This window comes from Spea bombifrons, chromosome 12 (genome assembly GCF_027358695.1).
Source record: "Spea bombifrons isolate aSpeBom1 chromosome 12, aSpeBom1.2.pri, whole genome shotgun sequence".
NCBI lineage: Eukaryota > Metazoa > Chordata > Amphibia > Anura > Pelobatidae > Spea > Spea bombifrons.
In genome coordinates this window covers 29,986,894-30,009,195 of record NC_071098.1, presented here as the reverse complement: position 1 = coordinate 30,009,195, position 22,302 = coordinate 29,986,894, and the positions used below count along the sequence as shown (strand labels likewise).

The 22,302-nt window shown below is 42.2% G+C and overlaps 3 protein-coding genes across 3 annotated transcripts; all 3 read right to left on the bottom strand.

The window, feature by feature from the left end:
- Positions 1–363: 363 nt before the first annotated feature.
- LOC128470096 (fish-egg lectin-like) lies at positions 364–3,688 on the bottom strand. The gene is made up of 4 exons (XM_053451932.1): positions 3,638–3,688; positions 2,824–3,051; positions 966–1,299; positions 364–817 (listed from the first exon to the last, which is right to left on the bottom strand). Exons 1-4 carry the CDS (start codon positions 3,684–3,686, stop codon positions 658–660), a joined length of 771 nt encoding a protein of 256 aa, XP_053307907.1. The 5' UTR covers positions 3,687–3,688; the 3' UTR covers positions 364–657.
- Positions 3,689–10,169: 6,481 nt separating this feature from the next.
- LOC128469947 (fish-egg lectin-like) lies at positions 10,170–13,543 on the bottom strand. Its single transcript, XM_053451757.1, has 4 exons — positions 13,423–13,543; positions 12,588–12,815; positions 10,535–10,868; positions 10,170–10,386 (listed from the first exon to the last, which is right to left on the bottom strand). The coding sequence occupies exons 1-4, from the start codon at positions 13,472–13,474 to the stop codon at positions 10,221–10,223; spliced, it is 780 nt and encodes a 259-aa protein (XP_053307732.1). The 5' UTR covers positions 13,475–13,543; the 3' UTR covers positions 10,170–10,220.
- A 2,751-nt stretch (positions 13,544–16,294) lies between these two features.
- On the bottom strand, positions 16,295–19,170 carry CD79A (CD79a molecule). Its single transcript, XM_053452147.1, has 5 exons — positions 18,968–19,170; positions 17,073–17,405; positions 16,793–16,911; positions 16,520–16,582; positions 16,295–16,425 (listed from the first exon to the last, which is right to left on the bottom strand). The coding sequence occupies exons 1-5, from the start codon at positions 19,020–19,022 to the stop codon at positions 16,312–16,314; spliced, it is 684 nt and encodes a 227-aa protein (XP_053308122.1). The 5' UTR covers positions 19,023–19,170; the 3' UTR covers positions 16,295–16,311.
- Positions 19,171–22,302: the final 3,132 nt, after the last annotated feature.

The window sequence follows — 22,302 nt, the reverse complement described above, 5'->3', positions numbered from 1 at the left end:
CATTTTGAGCCCATACCTGTACGGGCTTTGTCATTAAGGGGTTAAGTAAATAAACCGTAGCAGATCTGTCATTTTATTTGTTAATATGAAGGTTTAAAGACCTCAAAACAACACAGAATGTCTCCAGAAGCCTTTTTTTCCTTTTCAGTTTCTGCGTAGCCAATCAGTGAGCAGCTTTGGGGGAGACAGTGTAACCCATTCAATGCCGGAGTGCAATATGTTTGGGCATGTGTGTTTTAACCCCCTTATTGGAAGTGCGTGAGCGTCTGTCTGCGCTGTGCGGTGTAAGTATGATGAGTTGTGTTCTTGTTGTCTGTCGGTGGCCGTCACAAAACTCACAAAATAAGAAATGCAGACACGAAATGTTACTATGGCTGCCGTTTATTGTTTTGAAAGGCTTGAAATTAATTTATTACTGAGTAGAATGACAGGAGGCATGGAGAACCATCACCCAGCCCCATATTCTGAAATCCCATAACGGGGGGGTAATCGCAGGCTGTAAGTGTGAAGGTAGTCAGTCAGCGCGAAGATGACTCCAAAAAGACAAAAAAGCCCCGGTGAAAGTACTCCATTCTTGGGGAACACTCTACTAATAGTATTATCACTCAGATGAACCTCAACATTCTTTTAATGAAAACATTAGCGCTGAGACATTGGCTACGCAGGAGTTCTTCTGCCGACGGTACATTTGAAGATGTCCTCTTTTTCAGTGAGAAGCCACAAAATCCCCTGATCGTAAGCGACGTGTTTAAACGCGCCACCGAAATCCAGTTGAGTCCACGAGGTCCCAGTCGGTGTTGCTGCAGAAATTCCCTCTCTGCCAAAAAAGAAAGGACAGTGTTGGGTTATTAACAACGTCTTCGTGATCTCACAGGTGGGTCAATGCGGCCTACACGCTATGCCGGTGTGATATTTAGTGAGCTAATGGTGACGAACACGCGAAGAACCGTTACTCAGACACTGACCTTTTGTATACATTGCCTGCTGAGTTCACCCCGTACACGGAGCCATCTGTGCCGACTTCCACCATGATCAGACTGCCGTCGACCTGTTTCCAGTGGCTGCCACGGCAGGCTGATGGACTGACGCCATAGCGGTAATAAATTTGGTTGTTGCTGTTGACGCCCCAGCAGCCCAAAGGGCCGCAGCTGTAATATTTCAGACTCCCGTCGATGAAGAGGAAGGGCAAGGAAGCAGACCTGGACATGGTGTGTTCTTGATTCAAGCAGTAAATCGAATCCAAGCCATTCACGCCGGACAGGTACTTCTCACCACCGGCGTCTATCTGCTTCAGGAGTCCTGCAAGGGAAGATCGGGATCATGATATCTAAATACTTGTAATCCAAATAATTTATCCTCTGCGGAGTATAACTTCCTCGCTAATAGTGTCATCGGTCAGTGTGTCCTCTTCTAAAGAAAAAGACCCACATTTTGTTATTCTCCACAGACACTACGCTTATCCTGCATGGTTTTCTTTTTGGACTTTTTTTAAAGCGAAGCTCCTGTCAATTGCTAGTATCAGATTAAACATTTTTTTCAAAATTATCGGGGTCTTTTTTTTACCCCAGGTGTAGTCTTTTTACCCCATAATATGATGTTTTCAGGCAGCTGCATATTAGTGATTTATATGAATTCTCGCTCTTATCTTATCTGAGCCCCGATCTACTAAACAAACCCCCCGACTCCTTATCATACTGCCTGCGGGGAACAATAGAACGGCTCAGTCATTCTAGAGTGATGGGGGGGTTATTACTGTATACAGCGCTGGGAGTTATATTACTGTATACAGCGCTGGGGGTTATATTACTGTATACAGCGCTGGGGGTTATATTACTGTATACAGCGCTGGGGGTTATATTACTGTATACAGCGCCGGGGGGTTATATTACTGTATACAGTGCTGGGGGTTATATTACTGTATACAGCGCTGGGGGTTATATTACTGTATACAGCGCTGGGGGTTATATTACTGTATACAGCGCTGGGGGGTTATATTACTGTATACAGTGCTGGGGGTTATATTACTGTATACAGCGCTGGGGGGTTATATTACTGTATACAGCGCTGGGGGTTATATTACTGTATACAGCGCTGGGGGGTTATATTACTGTATACAGCGCTGGGGGTTATTACTGTATACAGCGCTGGGGGTTATATTACTGTATACAGCGCTGGGGGTTATATTACTGTATACAGTGCTGGGGGTTATATTACTGTACACAGCGCTGGGGGGTTATATTACTGTATACAGTGCTGGGGGTTATATTACTGTATACAGCGCTGGGGGGGTTATATTACTGTATACAGCGCTGGGGGTTATATTACTGTATACAGCGCTGGGGGTTATATTACTGTATACAGCGCTGGGGGTTATTACTGTATACAGCGCTGGGGGTTATATTACTGTATACAGCGCTGGGGGTTATTACTGTATACAGCGCTGGGGGTTATATTACTGTATACAGTGCTGGGGGTTATATTACTGTATACAGCGCTGGGGGTTATATTACTGTATACAGCGCTGGGGGTTATATTACTGTATACAGCGCTGGGGGTATATTACTGTATACAGCGCTGGGGGTTATGTTACTGTATACAGCGCTGGGGGGTTATATTACTGTATACAGAGCTGGGGGTTATATTACTGTATACAGTGCTGGGGGTTATGTTACTGTATACAGCGCTGGGGGGTTATATTACTGTATACAGCGCTGGGGGTTATATATATTTGTTTTCCATGGTACTTTCTGGTTAAGAAAGAAGTCACAGATCTCGTAAATCCCGGGGCCCGCATACATCGGACTCCATATTGGCTCCTGTTACCTGTTACTTGCACCCAGTTGTTGTCCTGCAGCTTATAGATAAAAGTTTGTCTGTTGACGCCCCAGACACCGGCGGGTCCCACGCTCACATGAATGAGTTTTCCGGGGATCGGGACCCAGTTATCCCCACTCCAGCGGTAAATGTCATCCTTTTCATTGACGCCATAAACCTCCCCATTACCAGCATCTATCTGCTTCAGCTTCCCAGGCATCACCGTGCACTGCAGCACTGCGGGAAGAAATGGCGATAACAAATGGCGATAACGGGAGCAACACATATATGAGCAACGGGACAAAGCTAAGCACCACACATCATAAGACAGGAAGTTCCTGGGTGCTTTCGCGTTATCGTGATGAGAAGATACAGTAGATAAAAGAAATTGGAGAAAATTTATAAACATATACATTTTGGTGCAGAACACAAGAAAATAAGGAAACACTCTACAGACATCTGAATAGTTTCTATGGCTTCAGATGTAAATCTTTGCACCGTAATATCTTAAGTTTCTCCATAACAGATATGGGCAAAAAGAACAAACAAACAAACAAAAAAAAACAAAGAAAATGAAAGGAGAAAAAATAAGAAAACAACAAAAAAAGATCAAGTTTTTTGGGGGAAAAAAAGAGTAATAATATATTACGATTTTCCTTCCAAAAATTGGAATATTTTTCCAATTACCCGGAAGATTTTGCATGATAAGCACAATTTAAATAAACATTTATTAAATTAATTAAATGAATATCTATATAGATAAACGAAAGACTCTCCCTTGTTGAATACCCAGCCGATAAATTGCTCGGTAGCGTTGACTTACCTGCAGAGACTCCTGTGCCCAGGAAGGCCAAACAAAGGAAAAGCTTCATCATCTGGAGGTTAAACCAAAAGAATGTGTAAAGGTGGACTGGAGCGACTTATATATACAGCAGCTGTCTGGGACTCCTCCTCTCCAGAGATAACATGCCTGGGGGCGAGAAGGATTTAACGTACACCCAGTTTCATTGGTAAAGGCTGGGTTAAAAAATACTTGTACACTGGCTATCTTTTTTTACAATGTTTCATCCAAACTCCAAAAATATTTATGAATTATGTGACGGGGTCACTGGGGGTCGGTTAGTTGAGGGTAGGTATATAAGTCTGCGCATGGAAAGCACGCTGTTCACCAGCTTCTAGGGTAAATACCTGATTAAAATTGCCCAGCCCTATTTAGTCTAATGAGAGTTTTTCTGCTGACCACTGACCGTACCATACAGAAGGCAATTAAGTGGGCTACGGAGACCCTGGTCACCGACCACTTGCACTGAATGTCCACCAGTTGGGACAAGAACCCGAGGATCATGAGCAGTGTTCCCTCTAAGCTGTGCGCTTATGCGCGCGCACATAGCTTTTTAAGGGAGCGCACACGTCCAAAACTTGTGCGAACAACAGTTTTTCCCCCAAAAAAGAAAAAAAATATAATTTTTTTGAAACTTTATGCGGTGTGGATATTGTGCGCACAAAATTTTTGCTCTGTGAAAATTTTTGCACAAGAGAAATTTTGTGCGCACGCCAACTAAGAAAAATTAGATGGAACATTGATCATGAGATGGTTTACTCCATGGCAATGCTGACGCTGATTTTCTCAGTAGGGCTCTTATACAAAGGGGTTGTTTTTGTGTGACTGGGAACCGGCCTAGCTGGCCAGTACTGTTAGGTAGGAATTATCCCTGTTTAGTTAGTTTCCTAAACAGGTTTTTCTTTGCTTTTGGTTGGGTCTATATCTTAAGAGGAACGAGTAGTAGTTCCCAAAAAATAGTAAAGAAGCACTTTTTGACATACAACGTTATGGCTGTTGATGGTTTCATGGTGGCATCTCAACAGCTTCTACTGGCCTTCTAGTCAGTGGGCAGGATTTAAGACAAATGAAGGACTTGTTTTTGTGGTACCTATAACTCAGGAAGCACACACACGTTGGGGTCACCTAGGTGTCCGATCGACACTTAACATACTTGAAAGATCATATTACTGGCCAAAAATGATTGATATGGTGAACCGAGTGATACAGGAATGTCTAATCCGTATTCAAAATAATCCCAGACCAAAGGGCCAAAGACCTACATTACAAAGAGTTCCCTTAGCCGATGGCCCCTGCCAGTCCTTACAAATCGATTTTATTGGTCCACATGCATCAGCTTCATCAGGCATTAGATATGCCCTTGTAATTACACCTTGTCTAGAGGACTCTATTGTGGGGGTAATTTGACTATTTTAAACAATTCTGGCATTCTATTTAGGATTCCATTCATCAGTCGACATTCTGTTGAATACCTCCCTTCTATAAACACTTCAGTGATACCTCCTAACCTCAGGGATGCTACTATTCTATTTAAATGGAGTAAAGTATTAGAATCAGACATTGGCCTACTTAAAAAAATGAAAGAATCTGATGATCAAACTAAGGTGGTAATTCAACATCTCCAAGGGGAACAACTTATTCCTCACATTGATTCTATTTCCAAAAATAATCATTGGGATCATATTTTTGGACAATCATTTTATAAAAGGAATTTTATGTATTATATGTTTCATCCCGTTGTTATTATTTTCATTTGTACTATTATATGTTTTATTGTGCAAATCGTTCTTTGTAAATCACTGAAGCGCCTGACATCCAAGGCTAGACATGCCACGGAAATCCAAACATACAAAACCACTAATCTGAAGAGGACCTGCATCATGGATTTTATTCTTGACCATTTTGAATGTTTTTCCAGCCACAGCAAACTGGGTTTACGTTCAGACACAAAGGGGGGAGATGTAATAAATATAAGTCAAGTATTATTAATCTCCAAGGACAACAGCTGGCTCCCAACACAATGGGATTCCTCTTGGGTAAACCAGTTACAAGGAATTACACTAGGGGCAAAACCCAAATGTCCAGGAACTCCCAATACATCAAAGGGCTATCTCTCTACCTGGTGGGAACAACAAACAGGAGATACAATCTTCAATCTCCTACAACAAAAGGACTGCAGGAGACAATATCAACATTCCAGAGACCCACCCTGACTTTGCCCTGAGGACCATCAACGTCACTGTGGGGGCAACCTAACTTCTTGGACAAGGGCTGTCTCTACAGGCAGCTGGTGCAGGTACACGATTGTGCCTTCCTAAGGATGAGTGGACACAAACTCAGAAGATGATTGTCTGGGACTGTTTGGGCATGGTGGCTATAAAGGTGTTGTGTGAGCAACAAAGAAAAGAGAGAAACAAAGAGAAAGAAAGAAGGATAACATCGAGGTGACTGGGACACCCCATCTTTACAGGCACACATAGAGTCACTAGCATAGTGTAGTTAGAGTCATAGAGCCTTGTATTTCAGACGCTTCTCTGTATACTCATGTATATGTATTTGTTATTTTAATAAACCCATTGTTTTAAGCCACTGGTGTAAGTGGAGTTTCATACGACGAGGAATCTGTAGTAGTTAAAGGAAAGCCAGACTGGTGAAGGTTATAAATCCCGGTATTTAAAGGGGCTTTTCTACACTTCCCTGGACTCTCCATGAATGGGGTCAGTCAGGGAAACCCCACAACCTATGATGGCATGGAAAATTGCAGAGGTTACCCAAGTTTTTCCATTTTCTGTTCGTAAAGCAGCCAAAGCCCAGAAAGACCTTTAGAGAACGGAAGCTATGCTACCATTGAGCAGGAGCGTTTGGTAATTAAGTGGGCTTAGACCCTTAGACATTATTTGGTGGGTCACCGACCATGCCCCTTTGCGCCGAATGCACACCTGTAGAGGCAATAACCTGAGGATCCTGGGATGGTTTTTGTCTTTGCAGCCATTTCAGTTTGGGGGGCAGCACCGCCGGTCTGGTTTACTCCATGGCAATGCTGATGCTGATGCTGATTTTCTCAGTAGGGCTGTTGACCACCGACCCAGAGGGTCTACACGAAACGCATTTGGCTGTTGGGATTTTATTTTTTTGTGTGTGACTGGGAACCGGCCTAGCTGGCCAGTACTGTTGGGCAGGGATGAACCCTGCTTTGTGAGTCTCCTAAACAGGTTTTTCTTTGCTTCTGGTTCAGTTTTTGATGGTTTGTTGATGGTTTCATGACAGCATCTCGACATCTTCTACCAAATGTTATCCGTCGATCAGCATTCATTTTTGATTACAGATTTTGCTTTTAAGTGCCTTTTGTCTCCAGACTAAGGTGGTAATTCAACATCTCCAAGGGGAACAACTTATTCCTCACATTGATTCTATTTCCACAAATAATCATTGGGATCATATTTTTGGACAATCATTTTCTAAAAGGAATTTTATGTATTGTATGTTTCATCCCGTTGTTATTATTTGCATTTGTACTATTATATGTTTTATTGTGCAAATCGTTCTTTGTAAATCACTGAAGTGCCTGACATCCAAGGCTAGACATGCCACGGAAATCACTAATCTGAAGAGGACCTGCATCATGGATTTTATTCTTGACCATTTTGAATGTTTTTCCAGCCACAGCAAACTGGGTTTACGTTCAGACACAAAAAGGGGAGATGTAATAAATATAAATTAATTATTAATCTCCAAGGACAACAGCTGGCTTCCAACACAATGGGATTCCTCTTGTTTAAACCAGTTACACGGAATTACACTAGGGGCAAAACCCAAATGTCCAGGAACTCCCAATACACCGACCCAGAAGGTCTACACGAAACATATTTGGCTGTTTATACAAAGGGGTTTTATTTTTTTGTGTGTGACTGGGAACCGGCCTAGCTGGCCAGTACTGTTGGGCAGGGATGAACCCTGTTTTGCGAGTCTCCTTAACAGGTTTTTCTTTGCTTCTGGGTCACTTTTTGACATACAGCTGTTGATGGTTTCATGACAGCATCTCGAGATCTTCTACCAAATGTTATCTGTCGATCGGCATTCATTTGTTATTACAGATTTTGCTTTTTAGTGCCCTTTTTAGTGCCTTTTGTCTCCAGGCCACTTACTGGGCTTGGACTTTGGTCTTCAACATTCTTCGTTTGATCTTCCACCACCCAACAGGTCTTACACATTTCTGTGCAGTTTGTGGAATCTTAATGAGTCATTGGATAACCTCTTGAGCCAACAACATCTAAAATGTTAACCCCATAAGGACAATGGGCGCTCCCTAAACCCATTGAAAACAATGCATTTTGAGCCCATACCTGTACGGGCTTTGTCATTAATGTTTGGGCATGTGTGTTACCTCCTTAATGTAAAATAGGATTGCGGTGTAAGTATGATGAGTTGTGTTCTTGTTGTGTGTCGGTGGCCGTCACAAAACTCACAAAATAAGAAATGCAGACACGAAATGTTACTATTGCTAGCGTTTATTGTTTTTAAAGGCTTGTAATGAATTTATTACTGAGTAGAATCACAGGAGACATGGAGAACCATCACCCAGCCCCATATTCTGAAATCCCATAAGGCTGTAAGTGTGACGGTAGCGGTGGAACGGCCGAGCTCTGTCTCCGTCAGTCAGCGTGAAGACAAAGTTTGTATGAAGTCTTTTCCCCAACACATCTGAAGATGTCTCCTTCCTGGTTTAGGAGCCACAGTTTCCCTTGGTCATAAGTGACATGCTTAAGAGCTCCATAGATAGGCCCGAGAATCCAGGACGTCCGGAGAGGATTTGTTGCAGAGATCCCCGCTCTGTAAAAATTACAATATTTCAAGTATAACCAACTGTACAAATCTCCCAGCCCTCGGTTCCCCATTAGGTTCAAATCATGATTGTTCTCCTTCTCCATGACAGGCAATCTCTAACTTCCCTCCTGTTGGGGGTCACCATCGATTTTTAGTCTGGATTTATTTGTGTGGAGTGGAAAGATTGCAATCCAAGGAGAGGTGGGCAAATTTAGGCAAAATGTTTAATATTGGAAACACTAAAACGGCTATAAATTATAAAAAAAAATAATAATAAAAAGCTTTTAAAACTCAATTGTGAATTTTATACTGAAACCCTCTCCAGATATTACACCTTTACCTTTGCCACTAAAAATCCCTGATTACATATATTTGCTTAATCTTTCCGCATACACAAAACCTGCGGCTACCTTCACAATTACACAATGTTTGATGAGAGCTTAATCATTTCTTTCTTCAAACGTTCTTCAAGTTGTCAAAATACAAAAACTGTATTTGTAGATTGAACACATAGACTTTGTTAACCATTATGAAGGGCCAACCCCACCGAGCCTCACCTGCAAGGAGGTCTAAGCTTGCTTTACGTAGTCAAATCCGAGGCGTGGCGTTTAGTGGAATACTTTATGGACTCAATTATTAACTTCACACGACCGTACTCTTTGGACAATGGTATTCCAATTTGCAAGCAGTGGTGAATCCAGAAGCTCTCTCCTAATAACACTATGGAGGACTGTGCCACCGAATCCCACCGATCTGAAGAGCGTTGTAAGGACGGAGCCACGCAGTGGGTGGCCGGTGGGACTAAAGGTAAATACGGTCTTGGTTACCGTGTTCTATAAGCGATACAGAATGACAAAAGACTTTGGAAATAAAATAATTAATAAGCCAACTAGAAGACCCTTGGAACAATAAAATTTTGAGAGTTACCAATGTAATCATGAATGTTCTTCTTGGCCATCTGGTAAGAGATACATTAGAACCAAGACCTTCTTGAGATCTGTCAACCATGATCGAGATGGTTCGGGCTGTCACAAAATAAAAATACACATCAAAGTTTTACGTCACTGATAAACAAAACCAAGGAGAACAAGTTAAGCTCCAAAATGGGGCTAATTTCTGGTGAGGCTGATAAATGAGACATGATTTAGATATTGAGTTAGGTTCATGAAACTCAACAAGGTCAAGACCACCATTAAACGTGAACGGTTCCATCTTCAGAAAATTCCATGTCGCATGAGTAGGACAGTTGCCCTGGGATGTGCCTCCATTGATGTATGTGGGGGTTCTGTTTGGAAGCTACATTGAAGGGAGACTATTCCAATTCCACATGGAGGCAATTAAAAAAACTACATTTTAAATTTAAAAACATCCATGATTACGAAGCCATTTAGAACCTTGGTGCAACTTCCAGCTTCAGATGAGATTACTACTGGGTGACTCCATGATCTCCCTTTCAATTGAGGGGTAATCATTAAAAAGATCATACTTTAAGATCTAATACTTAGATCCCCCCCCTGGAAGAGGCAGAATTTGGGAAATATCAAGCTGCCCAGAACACAGACAGAAGTTGACTTCAAAAGAGAAAAAAGCCCCGGTGAAAGTACTCGATTTTTGGGGAACACTCTACTAATAGTATTATCACTCAGATGAACCTCAACATTCTTTTAATAAAAACATTAGCACTGAGACATTGCCTACAAAATAATTTTATTAAATGCACGCAATTCGTTATGAAAGTTCTTCAGAGTGTTGGAACCACTGAACCATCGATGGTACATTTGAAGATGTCCTCTTTTTCAGTGAGAAGCCACAAAATCCCCTGATCGTAAGCGACGTGTTTAAACGCGCCACAGAAATCCAGTTGATTCCACCAGGTCCCAGTCGGTGTTGCTGCAGAAATTCCCTCTCTGCCAAAAAAGAAAGGACAGTGTTGGGTTATTAACAACGTCTTTGTCATCTCACAGGTGGGTCAATGCGGTCTACACGCTATACCGGTGTGATATTTAGTGAGCTAATGGTGATGAACACGCGAAGAACCGTTACTCAGACGCTGACCTTTTATATACATTGCCTGCTGAGTTCACCCCGTACACGGAGCCATCTGTGCCGACTTCCACCATGATCAGACTGCCGTCGACCTGTTTCCAGTGGCTGCCACGGCAGGCTGATGGACTGACGCCATAGCGGTAATAAATTTGGTTGATGCTGTTGACGCCCCAGCAGCCCAAAGGACCGCAGCTGTAATACTTCAGACTCCCGTCGATGAAGACGAAGGGCAAGGAAGCAGACCTGGAAATGGTGTATTCTTGATTCAAGCAGTAAATCGAATCCAAGCCATTCACGCCGGACAGGTACTTCTCACCACCGGCGTCTATCTGCTTCAGGAGTCCTGCAAGGGAAGATCATAATATCTAAATATTTGTAATCCCAATAATGTATCATCTGCTGAGTATAAGTTCCTTGCTGATAGTGTCATCGGTTAGTGTGTCCTCTTCTAAAGAAGAAGTTGCTTCTTTCCTTGAACCCCTCCTCTCCAAACAAGACCTAAAGTCAAGATGATTCTTGTTCTCCATACAGACGTTCTTCCCACTAGACAAATATTTTATAATAATTTTAAAAAAACTCCACCCGCGTCTGCACTGGGTGATTACTTATTGAATTTTAGCAACTCGTTAAACCCAAACGAATAGAACTCGTTAGAAGATTCCACATATTATGGCAATGTTCTGGGCATCCCAACACTTCTCTATATCATTTGGCCCTGATAATACACTTTTTTTTTAGTCCGTACACACTCTGGGTCATATATTATTTTTTGGATACATTGTATCTTTCCGTATGTTACTCTGTATGAATGGTATGACCCACATTTTGTTATTCTCCATAGACACTACGCTTATCCCGCATGGTTTTCTTTTGGACTTTATTTAATGGGAAGCTCCCATCAATTGCTAGTATCAGATTAAAAATATTGGGGTCTTTTTTTATCCCAGTTGTAGTCTTTTTACCCCATAATATAATGTTTTCAGGCAGATGCATATTAGTCATTTGTATGATTCTCGCTCTTATCTTATCTGAGCCCCGATCTACTAAACAAACACCCCGACTCCTTATCATACAGCCTGCGGGGAACAATAGAACGGCTCAGTCATTTTAGAGTGCTGGGGGGTATATTACTGTATACAGCACGGGGGGGGGGGGTTATATTACTGTATACAGCGCTGGGGGTTATATTACTGTATACAGAGCTGGGGGTTATATTACTGTATACAGCGCTGGGGGTTATATTACTGTATACAGCACGGGGGGGGTTATATTACTGTATACAGCGCTGGGGGTTATATTACTGTATACAGCGCTGGGGGTTATATTACTGTATACAGCGCTGGGGGATATTACTGTATGCAGCGCTGGGGGTTATATTACTGTATACAGCGCTGGGGGGTTATATTACTGTATACAGCGCTGGGGGTTATATTACTGTATACAGTGCTGGGGGGTTATATTACTGTATACAGCGCTGGGGGTTATATTACTGTATACAGCGCTGGGGGGTTATATTACTGTATACAGCGCTGGGGGTTATATTACTGTATACGGCGCTGGGGGTTATTACTGTATACAGCGCTGGGGGGTTATATTACTGTATACAGCGCTGGGGGGTATATTACTGTATACAGCGCTGGGGGTTATATTACTGTATACAGCGCTGGGGGTTATTACTGTATACAGCGCTGGGGGTTATATTACTTTATACAGCGCTAGGGGTATATTACTGAATACAGCGCTGGGGGTTATTAGTGTATACAGCGCTGGGGGTTATATTACTGTATACAGCGCTGGGGGTTATATTACTTTATACAGCGCTAGGGGTATATTACTGAATACAGCGCTGGGGGTTATTACTGTATACAGCGCTGGGGGTTATATTACTGTATACAGCGCTGGGGGTTATATTACTGTATACAGCGCTGGGGGTTATTACTGTATACAGCGCTGGGGGTTATATATATATTTTTTTCATAGCACTTTCAGATTAAGAAAGAAGTCACAGATCTCGTAAATCCCGGCCCCCGCATACACCGGACACCATATTGGCTCCTGTTACCTGTTACTTGCACCCAGTTGTCGTCCTGCAGCTTATAGATAAAAGTTTGTCTGTTGACGCCCCAGACGCCGGCGGGTCCCACGCTCACATGAATGAGTTTTCCGGGGATCGGGACCCAGTTATCCTCACTCCAGCGGTAAATGTCATCCTTTTCATTGACGCCATAAACTTCCCCATTACCAGCATCGATCTGCTTCAGCTTCCCAGGCACCACCGTGCACTGCAGTACTGGGGGAAGAAATGGCGATAATGGGAGCCATGAGCGTACGCAACACATATATGAGCAACGCACGCGACAAAGCCAAGCACGACACAGCATAAGACAGTAAGTTCCTGGGTGCTCGTGCGTTATTGTGATGAGAAGATACAGTAGATAAAAGAAATTGGAGAAAAATAGTAAAAACATATAGATTTTGGTGCAAAACCCAAGAAAACAAGGAAACACTCTACAGACATCTGAATAGTTTCTATGGCTTCAGATGTAAATCTTTGCACCAGAATATCTTAAGTTTCTCCATAACAGATATGGTCAAAAAGAACAAACAAACAAAACAAAGAAAATGAAAGGAGAAAAATTAAGAAAACAACAAAAAAAGATCAATTTTTTTGGGGGAAAAAAGAGTAACACAAGCTTAATAATATATCACGATTTTCTTTGAAAGTTACGGTTGCATCAAGGGTTTTTTTTTTTTAATAAGAATGGATAAAAGCGATACTAAACATTAATTACATAAAAAAAATATTAAATTAATTAAATTAATATCTATATAGATAAAGGAAAGATTCTTGCTTGTTGAATGCCCAGCCGATAAATTGCTCGGTAGCGTTGACTTACCTGCAGAGACTCCGGTGCCCAGGAAGGCCAAACAAAGGAAAAGCTTCATCATCTGGAGGTTAAACAGAAAGAATGTGTAAAGGTGGATTGGAGCGACTTATATATACAGCAGCTGTCTGGGACTACGCCTTTCTAGAGATAACATGCCTGTGGTGAGGAGGATTTAACGTACACCCAGTAATGGATAATATATTACGAGAAACCAGAAACCCGTTCGCTGCTACAGTAAGCGTCGTGACAGCAGCATCGTGCCATGGAAAACAAAAACATTACTAAAATTTTTGAAAATTCTATCTTTTTGTGTCTCTAAACCTTCTAAACACTGGCTATCTTTTTTTTTTATAATGTTTCATCCAAATTCCAGAAATATTTATGAATTATGTGACGGGGTCACTGGGGGCCGGTGAGTTGAGGGCAGGTATATGAGTCTGCGCATGGAAAGCACGCTGTTCACCAGCTTCTAGGGTAAATACCTGATTAAAATTGCCCAGCCCTATTAAGTCTAATGAGAGTTTTTCTGCTGACCCCCGACCGTACAGAAGGACCGTTTGGCAATTAAGTGGGCTACGGAGACCCTGGTCACCGACCATGCCCCCTTGCACTGAATGTCCACCAGTTGGGACAAGAACCCAAGGATCATGAGAATGGTTTACTCCATGGCAATGCCGATGCTGATTTTCTCAGTAGGGCTCTTGACCACCGACCCAGAGGGTCTACGTGAAATGTAGCCTAAGGTGAAACAAGTATTTGGCTGTTTATACAAAGGGTTACTTTTTTGTGTGTGACTGGGAACCACACTGTGGCCAGTACTGTTGGGAAGGGATGAACCCTGCTTTGCGAGTCTCCTAAACAGGTTTTTCTTTGCTTCTGGATCACTTTTTGACATACAGCTGTTGATGGTTTCATGACAGCATCTCGACATCTTCTACCAAATGTTATCCGTCGATCGGCATTCATTTTTGATTATAGATTTTGCTTTTTAGTGCCTTTTGTCTCCAGACCACTTACTGGGCTTGGACTTTGGTCTTCAACATTCTTCGTTTGGTCTTCCATCTTATTATCCCCCCCCCCGCTATATAATTGTGTAACAGTTTTTGACTGTGCAAATAAACTATTTTATGGCTTTTTTTTAACCTTTTGTATCATGAGTATGTCACCCAACAGGCTGAACACATTTTTGTGCAGTTTGTGTAATCTTAATGAGTCATTGGATAATCTCTTGAACCAACAACATATACAAACTACACGGTGGAAGAACGCTTCTGCACCCAATAAATTCTTCATTTATTTCTCTTGGAAAGAAAGATCCTACGTTCTGTACTTTAAGAAACATACTGTATATACAAATAAGCGAAGTTCTCAACAAATTCTCCATGACGTTAGACATTGAGGACCACCAAGAAGACACCCAAACCCGATACATAATATAAAACTTAGATAATATAACTGGGAGAATTTGGGGTTTAGAATTCCAAAAAGCTTGAATAATTTGGTTAGAAGAAAAGAAATAACAAACGGGCAACCAGTGGTGAAGGTGAAGTAGTTCTTAAGCGATCAGTCTGCCACCATAGGCCATCTGATGTTGTAGTCTATTTGCCCCTTGTCCCTCCTTCCCCATTGTATATAAGAGGGGTATTGCTACAAGATTGAGGACCGGGGCTTCAATAGATTAAACGGTACACACCCTATACAAACACCATACACACCCCAAACATACAGTAATCACACCAGTTGCACACCCCACACACACACTAACCCTCTTGTGCACACAAACTATCAGTTCCATGGAGTTTAGTGTTTGATTAGGGTCCTCTCGATAGATGCGTCCATTTTTTAAACTCTAAACTTCTAAAACATTAACCCAAACTCGCCTGCTTTGTTTATCGCCGTTTACTCGGAATACTCGGAGAGCTAGTAGACAAAATTCTAAACAGGACCCTCCAGGCATCATATCATAGCTGAGAGGTCCCGTTACATTTCCATGTAGTCCCTCCTTAGTCCCCTCTGTAGTCAGCCGAATAAATCTCCTATTTATTTCAAGGGGAGCGCTTTCCTGCCACTGATTGGCTGTTTCAAGCAGCCAATCAGTGGCGCAAAACACCGTCCCACAGAGGTTGCAGGAAGCTCTGCAGCTGCAGCTTCTCCCTAAGGTATTTTTTCTCTCTTTTTTTTGTTAAATGAATGCATTTATTGTTCAGGGGGGCTGCCTTGGACCCTCGAGTGTCCCTTTAATATGATTATTAAGTCCCCTTTCATACAACGACTTCGTCTTTTATGACAAATTACAAGCTGACTGTTTTCGCAGAAGTCTTACTCATTGGATTCTCAGGTAAGCTCCGTTTCTTTGTAACGCCCCGGTGTTTTTCTTTTTCTTGTGTACACAGGGGAACCGTACAAGTCGCACAACAAAAAGAAAGAGGGCTTTGGCCGGCTAAACACACACCATAAAATAACAATACAAATATGGCACATTACTGAAGGCGTGCGATCTGCATCTTAAGATAAGAAGGTCGGGGGTTATGGTGTGTGGGGGGGTACCACTTGGATTTCATTAACCTGTTTAAAGCCAAACGGGGCTTTTAGACTATAAATAAAATAGACTTTTTTAATCCAACTAATAGAACGTCATTATTTTATTTTTAATGCCCTGATATAAAATGCAGCCTTTAAAGCATTTAAATGTATTTTCAGACATTTTATTTATATAATAATTTTATTATTATTATTATTTTTTTTTTAATCGAGCCCTGCTTAACCTTCAAAAGGTCGGCTAGAGGAGCCTGAAGCTTCACACAGTTAGTCCTCCCCACCATAGCCTGTGTGATTTTTATTTTTACTGTTTTTTAATGAAAAATATATTTTTTTATTTGATTTAGCAGATTTTGAGCCTCAGGGCTTCTCTAGCTGAATGTCCGAGACACGCATGGCTCCTACGTCTTCATAAGTGGCCTGAAGACCACGCGAGATGTCCTCGTACATTGAACAGTCCTCCAAATTCAGTCCCTGGAAGCAAGAGAAGAAACACATCGGTAGCTTTATAGAAGGATCACAGCAGGGAGCCCCCTATTCTCAGGGTTGTCACTTTGGAGACCCTCACCTCATAGAGATTCTCTCCTTCATCATGCTTCAGAGACAACGCCTTCAAGTTTTCCCACCGCTTCTGTTTTGGGATGAAGTAAGACGATAGTTATGACATCATGACTACAATTAGCAACAATAAACACAAGACGGCATTACGCCTTTTCCTCAAAATGTCGGGAGAAATCTCGGGGGGAGGAAAAATTCAGGGAGAGGGAATGAAAAAAAAAGCTTTGGGGAGAAAGGAAATTCTTGCTTCGGGACATTATTTGACCATCATCCCCCCAGGTACCTTGTATAACAGAAGCACTCCAGGTATGACGGCACAAAGCAGCAGCATTACACCTTCCGCTGTGATAAGTCTGTTTTTTGTGATTTCATCCATTTTAAAGAAGAAGTAAGGGGTCGGTTCTGAAATAAGAAAAAAAATAATAATTCTGAGTTCAGGGTAAGCCCAACATCTCATACTAAGATCCATGAAGAGCAGACGCGGCCAAGCTCATCATCACTTCAATCAAGGCTACTACGGATTTCTCCATGACACAGGCTTCGGGCTCTTGTACCGTACTAACCTCTCACCCTTAGGTATGTTCCACAGGACCTGTAGGACTTTCCATTGACAGTCACGGTGCAAACATACAGTCCGCTGTCGTTCTTCTCTGCGTGTTTGACGTGTAACGACAGGGTTCTGCGGTCTACCGTCATTCTGTCCATGTATGTCATGTTGTCGTAAATGTAGACTTCGTTATTTGACGCACTTCCACTTTTTTGGATCTGAATCCAGGTGACCGTGAGCTTCTCTGATGGCTTCATTGAAAAGTTACAATGAAGTTCAGCATCTTCTCCAATGATCAGAGAACGAGAAGGGTGGACCCACAGCATCTCATAAGCCCAACATAGTTGCCCTGTGGGGGGAGGGGGGATGAGATGGCAGATACAATGGTTTTGTAACAACTGTTTGACCAATGTGTGTTTCTGGAGGCCTACAAGGTTTTCATATGACACCCAACCCAAAACTCTGCTGCCAAACCCTGCCAAAGCTACATATGAAATGGTCGGACATGCTAAAAATGAGTGAAAAATCATTCGACTTTAGCAACGTTATTACTAAACCTCGCTTTTATGGCTCCTACAGAACCTCTATTTAATGTAGTGTCATAGACAAGTATTCTGGAGACCTCTGAGGTCCAGGAAGCTCATGCAACATTACATTTTACATAGAAAAGAAAGCAGAAGGTATTATCTATACCTTAGCATTTATGCTAATCCATACTTTGTTAACATTCCTTCAAATTGAACCCTAAGGAACTATTAGATGGCCATAAAGGAATGTGACGGGGGCGGAAATATATTAAATTATTTTAAATAGCCTTTTTGGTAGCTCCTAACATCAAATGGACCCGCTCAGGTCCCTCTAACCAGAGATGTACTTATTGAGGTATTGTCTGTCTAACAGAATACAAACTCGTTGGAGCCGAAGACAAAATCTTAACAAGATCTGTTATTGTTATTGTTATGTTATTCATATCTCCCCCATAGAGCTTACATTCTTTTTAGGAGGGGCCGATACAACGTTTCCTCTGTCTCTCCGTCTGCTTGCAGATGGAAATGGACAATGGGTGGGTAAATGTGGCAGACGAAGACACAAATTGTATGGTCAGTAAGAAGGATACAGCCATCAAACCAGATTATAGTGGAATTAGACCGTTCCGCTTATAATCGGCGTATTTCTTTGTATGAAGCCCCTCTAGGGATTTAGCTTTCGCAAATATGTCACAGATGGTGCCAGTTCCTCTTTCTGTTACTGAGAATAGAGGCGAAAAAACAACATATACCGATAAATATATCACCTTCCACTTCAGAGGACAGTTACAAAAACCCAGAGAGTCTGATCATCTTGGAGGTGACAAACGGCACGAGAGAAAACAAAATATTAAAGTTCTTTAAGAGCTGTAGGGGAGGAAACAATTGGTAATAGAACATTTTTATTTAACCTACCAGTTACCAAGTAAATATTTGGCTTGACCTAGGTTTACATCACATGGGCATTGCAGCGACAAAACCCAGGATCTAGCCTACAATCTACACTAGAAAGTAGGTCCAGGAGAAACATTAAAAAACATTTTCGCCTGGCGCAAAGCCAGAACTGGAACTTTGTTGTGAGCCAACCCATTTAACTTTGAGTTACAAAGTTTCAACCTACCCAATGTTCTTTTAGAAAAGCCACGTTGACCCAGCATAACGCATAGCTGGGAGAAATGTCATCGATGTACCTATAGCTACATATATTGCTGGAAATATATCGTTAAACATTAACAATCAGCAGGTCCCTCAAGAGCACAGCAAGGGGACAAAAGTAGATGGTGGTCTGCTGGACCACATAATAACTATGACTGGGTCAGTTGAACCACTATAGATGGTAGGAGCCCTCTTCATGTGTCTCTGTTTACCCCGAGTGTACACTCACCCGAGATAAGCAAGGTTTGGATGACAATGCGAGCCTTTGCAGGAATGAGCTGCATGATACTTCCCAGTTGGGATCTCCACCAGGACCTTTAATTTAGCAGAGCTTCTTCTGGACCCCTGAACCTCTTCTACCGACAACCATCTGCTGTTTGTCTATATTTATGGCCTGGGTGGGGTGTAGTAGATGTGAAGGGAGATACACATCACTGCTTCGTGGAACAAGTCAAGATCGAAACAAAACATCAAAAAAAAGAACATTGTCTCCAGCTGGGTGAAGCTGCAATCTGGAAGCTGGTCAGCAGGTGTCAGTCTAGAGTTACGGTGCAGATAACATAAGAGAACCAAGACTTTCCCATCATAGTTTGAATATTTGAAGAATGGCAACAAAGGAGCCAATAGAGAGACCTTTTATTATACACATCATTTAATGACCAGCAATGTTTCGAGCCAAAGGTCAAGCAAAAACTGTACTTGAAACAGAGCTTATAATCTGATAGGGAGATCCAGGACGTATCAAGTTATCAATCACACCTAATCGTAGGTAAAATTAGCCAAAAGTTGTAAAAATAAGATGGAAATGTTTTAGTTTTAAAATTAGTTTAACTTTGCTTGTTTAACTCTTTAACTTTAATTACATTAAATACATGTAAACTGGGTCAACGTTGGATCCTGCCTGATGTTGTCATATGTGACATTTAGGGACCAACGTGACCGCATTTCACCGATTATCCAAAAGTGTCCAGATGTTCACAAGAAGGAGCCTTTTGTGCCAAGCGTCCGCCTTCCCGGATGATACAAATATGCAAAGCACTTTTGAGGTTCTGCACCGGCCTTCCCTGACCATGGATACTAATCAGCTTATTATCGGTCGAAAATTATTAAAAATGGTCAAAGTAAGATACATAATCTTAGTGAAAACTAAAATATAAATTGAACGTCTTTTACCAACTATATATTTTTTTTTTAAGGACATGTATGACTATCCCGCTCCATGACTATCCCCCTCGGACTCCTCCTCATTAAACATGTTTAAGTACTCTGTACTTTCACAATTATGGTTTCCTCTTCACTTCGGCGCCTATAGCTCCTGAAAGCCAGTAGAGGTCGCAAAACAATCTTGTTTGGAACGCTCATGCTTTGGAAGGCCGCCAGTTGGCGAGGAACTCCTGTTCTGGGGAGAGCACCTCCTTCCAGAAGATGTTCCTAGAGGTGTGAAATGAAGACAGAAAGTGTAGATGGAGGTTGTGACACGTCTTAGACTGGTCAGGGTCACCACATCAGCCATTTGTTTAGGAGACATACATTTTCATGTGCTGAAGACTGCCGCCATGCTGGATAACCCATTCCCTGCTGTTTCTATACACATTATCGGGGCTTTTAGGTCTGTAGAACCCTGCGATATCCTCATACCCAGCAAACATTCTGACCTCCTGGAATAGATGAGCATCAGGGGAGGAAAGAGGGGCAAAGGGATTTGGGCATCATCAGGAACTGACCAGTTATGGTCTACATCCTGGGAATGCTTTTGAAACGCCGCTGTCCTCGAATCCGTGCTTGTATTATTAATACGAAACGGAATTACAGACGTTTGCTCGTCGTGTTTTGATGAAGACAAACAAAAGCCAGGCCCATTGTATCAGGGGTATCGTTGAATCGGAAGTTAAACAATTGATAGAGGTTATTTGAAGCCTCCTTGCTATGATTCAATTTCCTTTTGTTTCACCGAAGCTGCTGCAGCGTTGGCTTCAAAGCTCCGCGCCGCTCTAAACACAATGATGATATTATTTAAAGCGACAGTCCAGCCGGCGGGCGCGCTTTAATGCATGTGAGCGCTCAGAGGTCCCTTTAAATCTGGGGGTTGTGGTCGACTCCGCGGGTCTATTCATCAGAAGTTCTCTGTATATAAAAGCTACGTTTTTATAGATGTTTACTATTTTTCTCGCCTGCCCATATTCCATTTTTATGACATTTTTGGAATTTCTCGTTTCCAAAAGCACCTGGACTCTCGTCTGTCTTCTGGCTGACGGTCCCATCCCTTCTCTCTCAACTTACTCTTCTCCCCGACTCACTTTATTGGTGAATAAAATCTCGGTAGCCTCAGGCCATGCTTATCTCCGTGTTCCTCTGATGCAGTGAGACGGGGGCCATCATCGTGCAGCGCCCTGGAGGAGACAAACTGATTTTAAAGAGATAAAAAACGCGTCCAAACATGTAGGGTTTCCAGACAGAGGAACCTTTCGGGAACATAACCCGTCACACTAAATCATATGGACTCCTACGGCGTTAACCTTTCCAGTGCTAGATGGACCCGCTACAATGATCCTTTTCTTGGAGCCCGGTGTGCTTCCTTGTTGTTGTGTAAAGGTAAGGGAGTCTATTCACTAAATGGAGTCTTCCTATGTACCAAGGTAAATAACAAAGTTGTATTTATCATGAACAATTTTTGATGGTCTGACCCAGAGCTGTGCCGCAGCCCACCCTCCTGCTGTCTTTATGGCGGGGCGTTGGGATATCGTCGTGGTGCTCCACTTTTTAAGGATGGGTGGCACAGTCCTCCATTGTGTTAATGGCCGTGTTGGGGAGATAAATAACCTCCAGTTGCCCCCCCCCTTGGACCTGCCACCCCAGGCCAGCTAGAGTACGCCATTGGGTAAGATCTCCATAAAAAAAAAACCCCGCATGAAACGTTTCTGCTGATTGGGTACATTGCATCAAAAGGTCGAAAGACGCTATGACAAGAGCAATGGTGTACATGGAACTGGGTGGGGCTATCACTTAGCCACACCCACTCTTCGCTCCCAGTTCTGGCAAATATTGCTTTAGCTGTCATGTATATTGGGAATTCCTGTTATGTCATCAATGTAATAAATGGTGTTTTCTGAAAAAAATATAAAAAATAAGGTACCTGCACTTTATAACAGGTCCAGATTTTTTTAATATTTCTGGAAGAATTTAATAAGTGGATTTAAGAGGTGGGGGGGCTCTGAACACATTTCTTTTTGTACATGTTTCAGGTTTTTGGCTTTTTTCCCCCATTATGTTGAGATACATTGTATGAAAGATTCCACATTACGGGGCATCTGCGTAATCCCTTCCAATAACAGTTTTTCTGGATGCCTCTCAGACACTCAGAATAATGTGGGTTTTGATAGCTTGCCAGGGGTAAAAATACTCGCCCCTCAGCAGAAAAACATCACCCCGCCGCGCAGGTTAGTGTTCATATAAATGATGTTATTAACTTAATATATTATCATTACATGAAGATTGTGTTTTGGGTCATTTTAGTATTATTTTAGTATTTTCTGCTGTTTTTTGCTTTGTAGTCAGGGAAAAGAT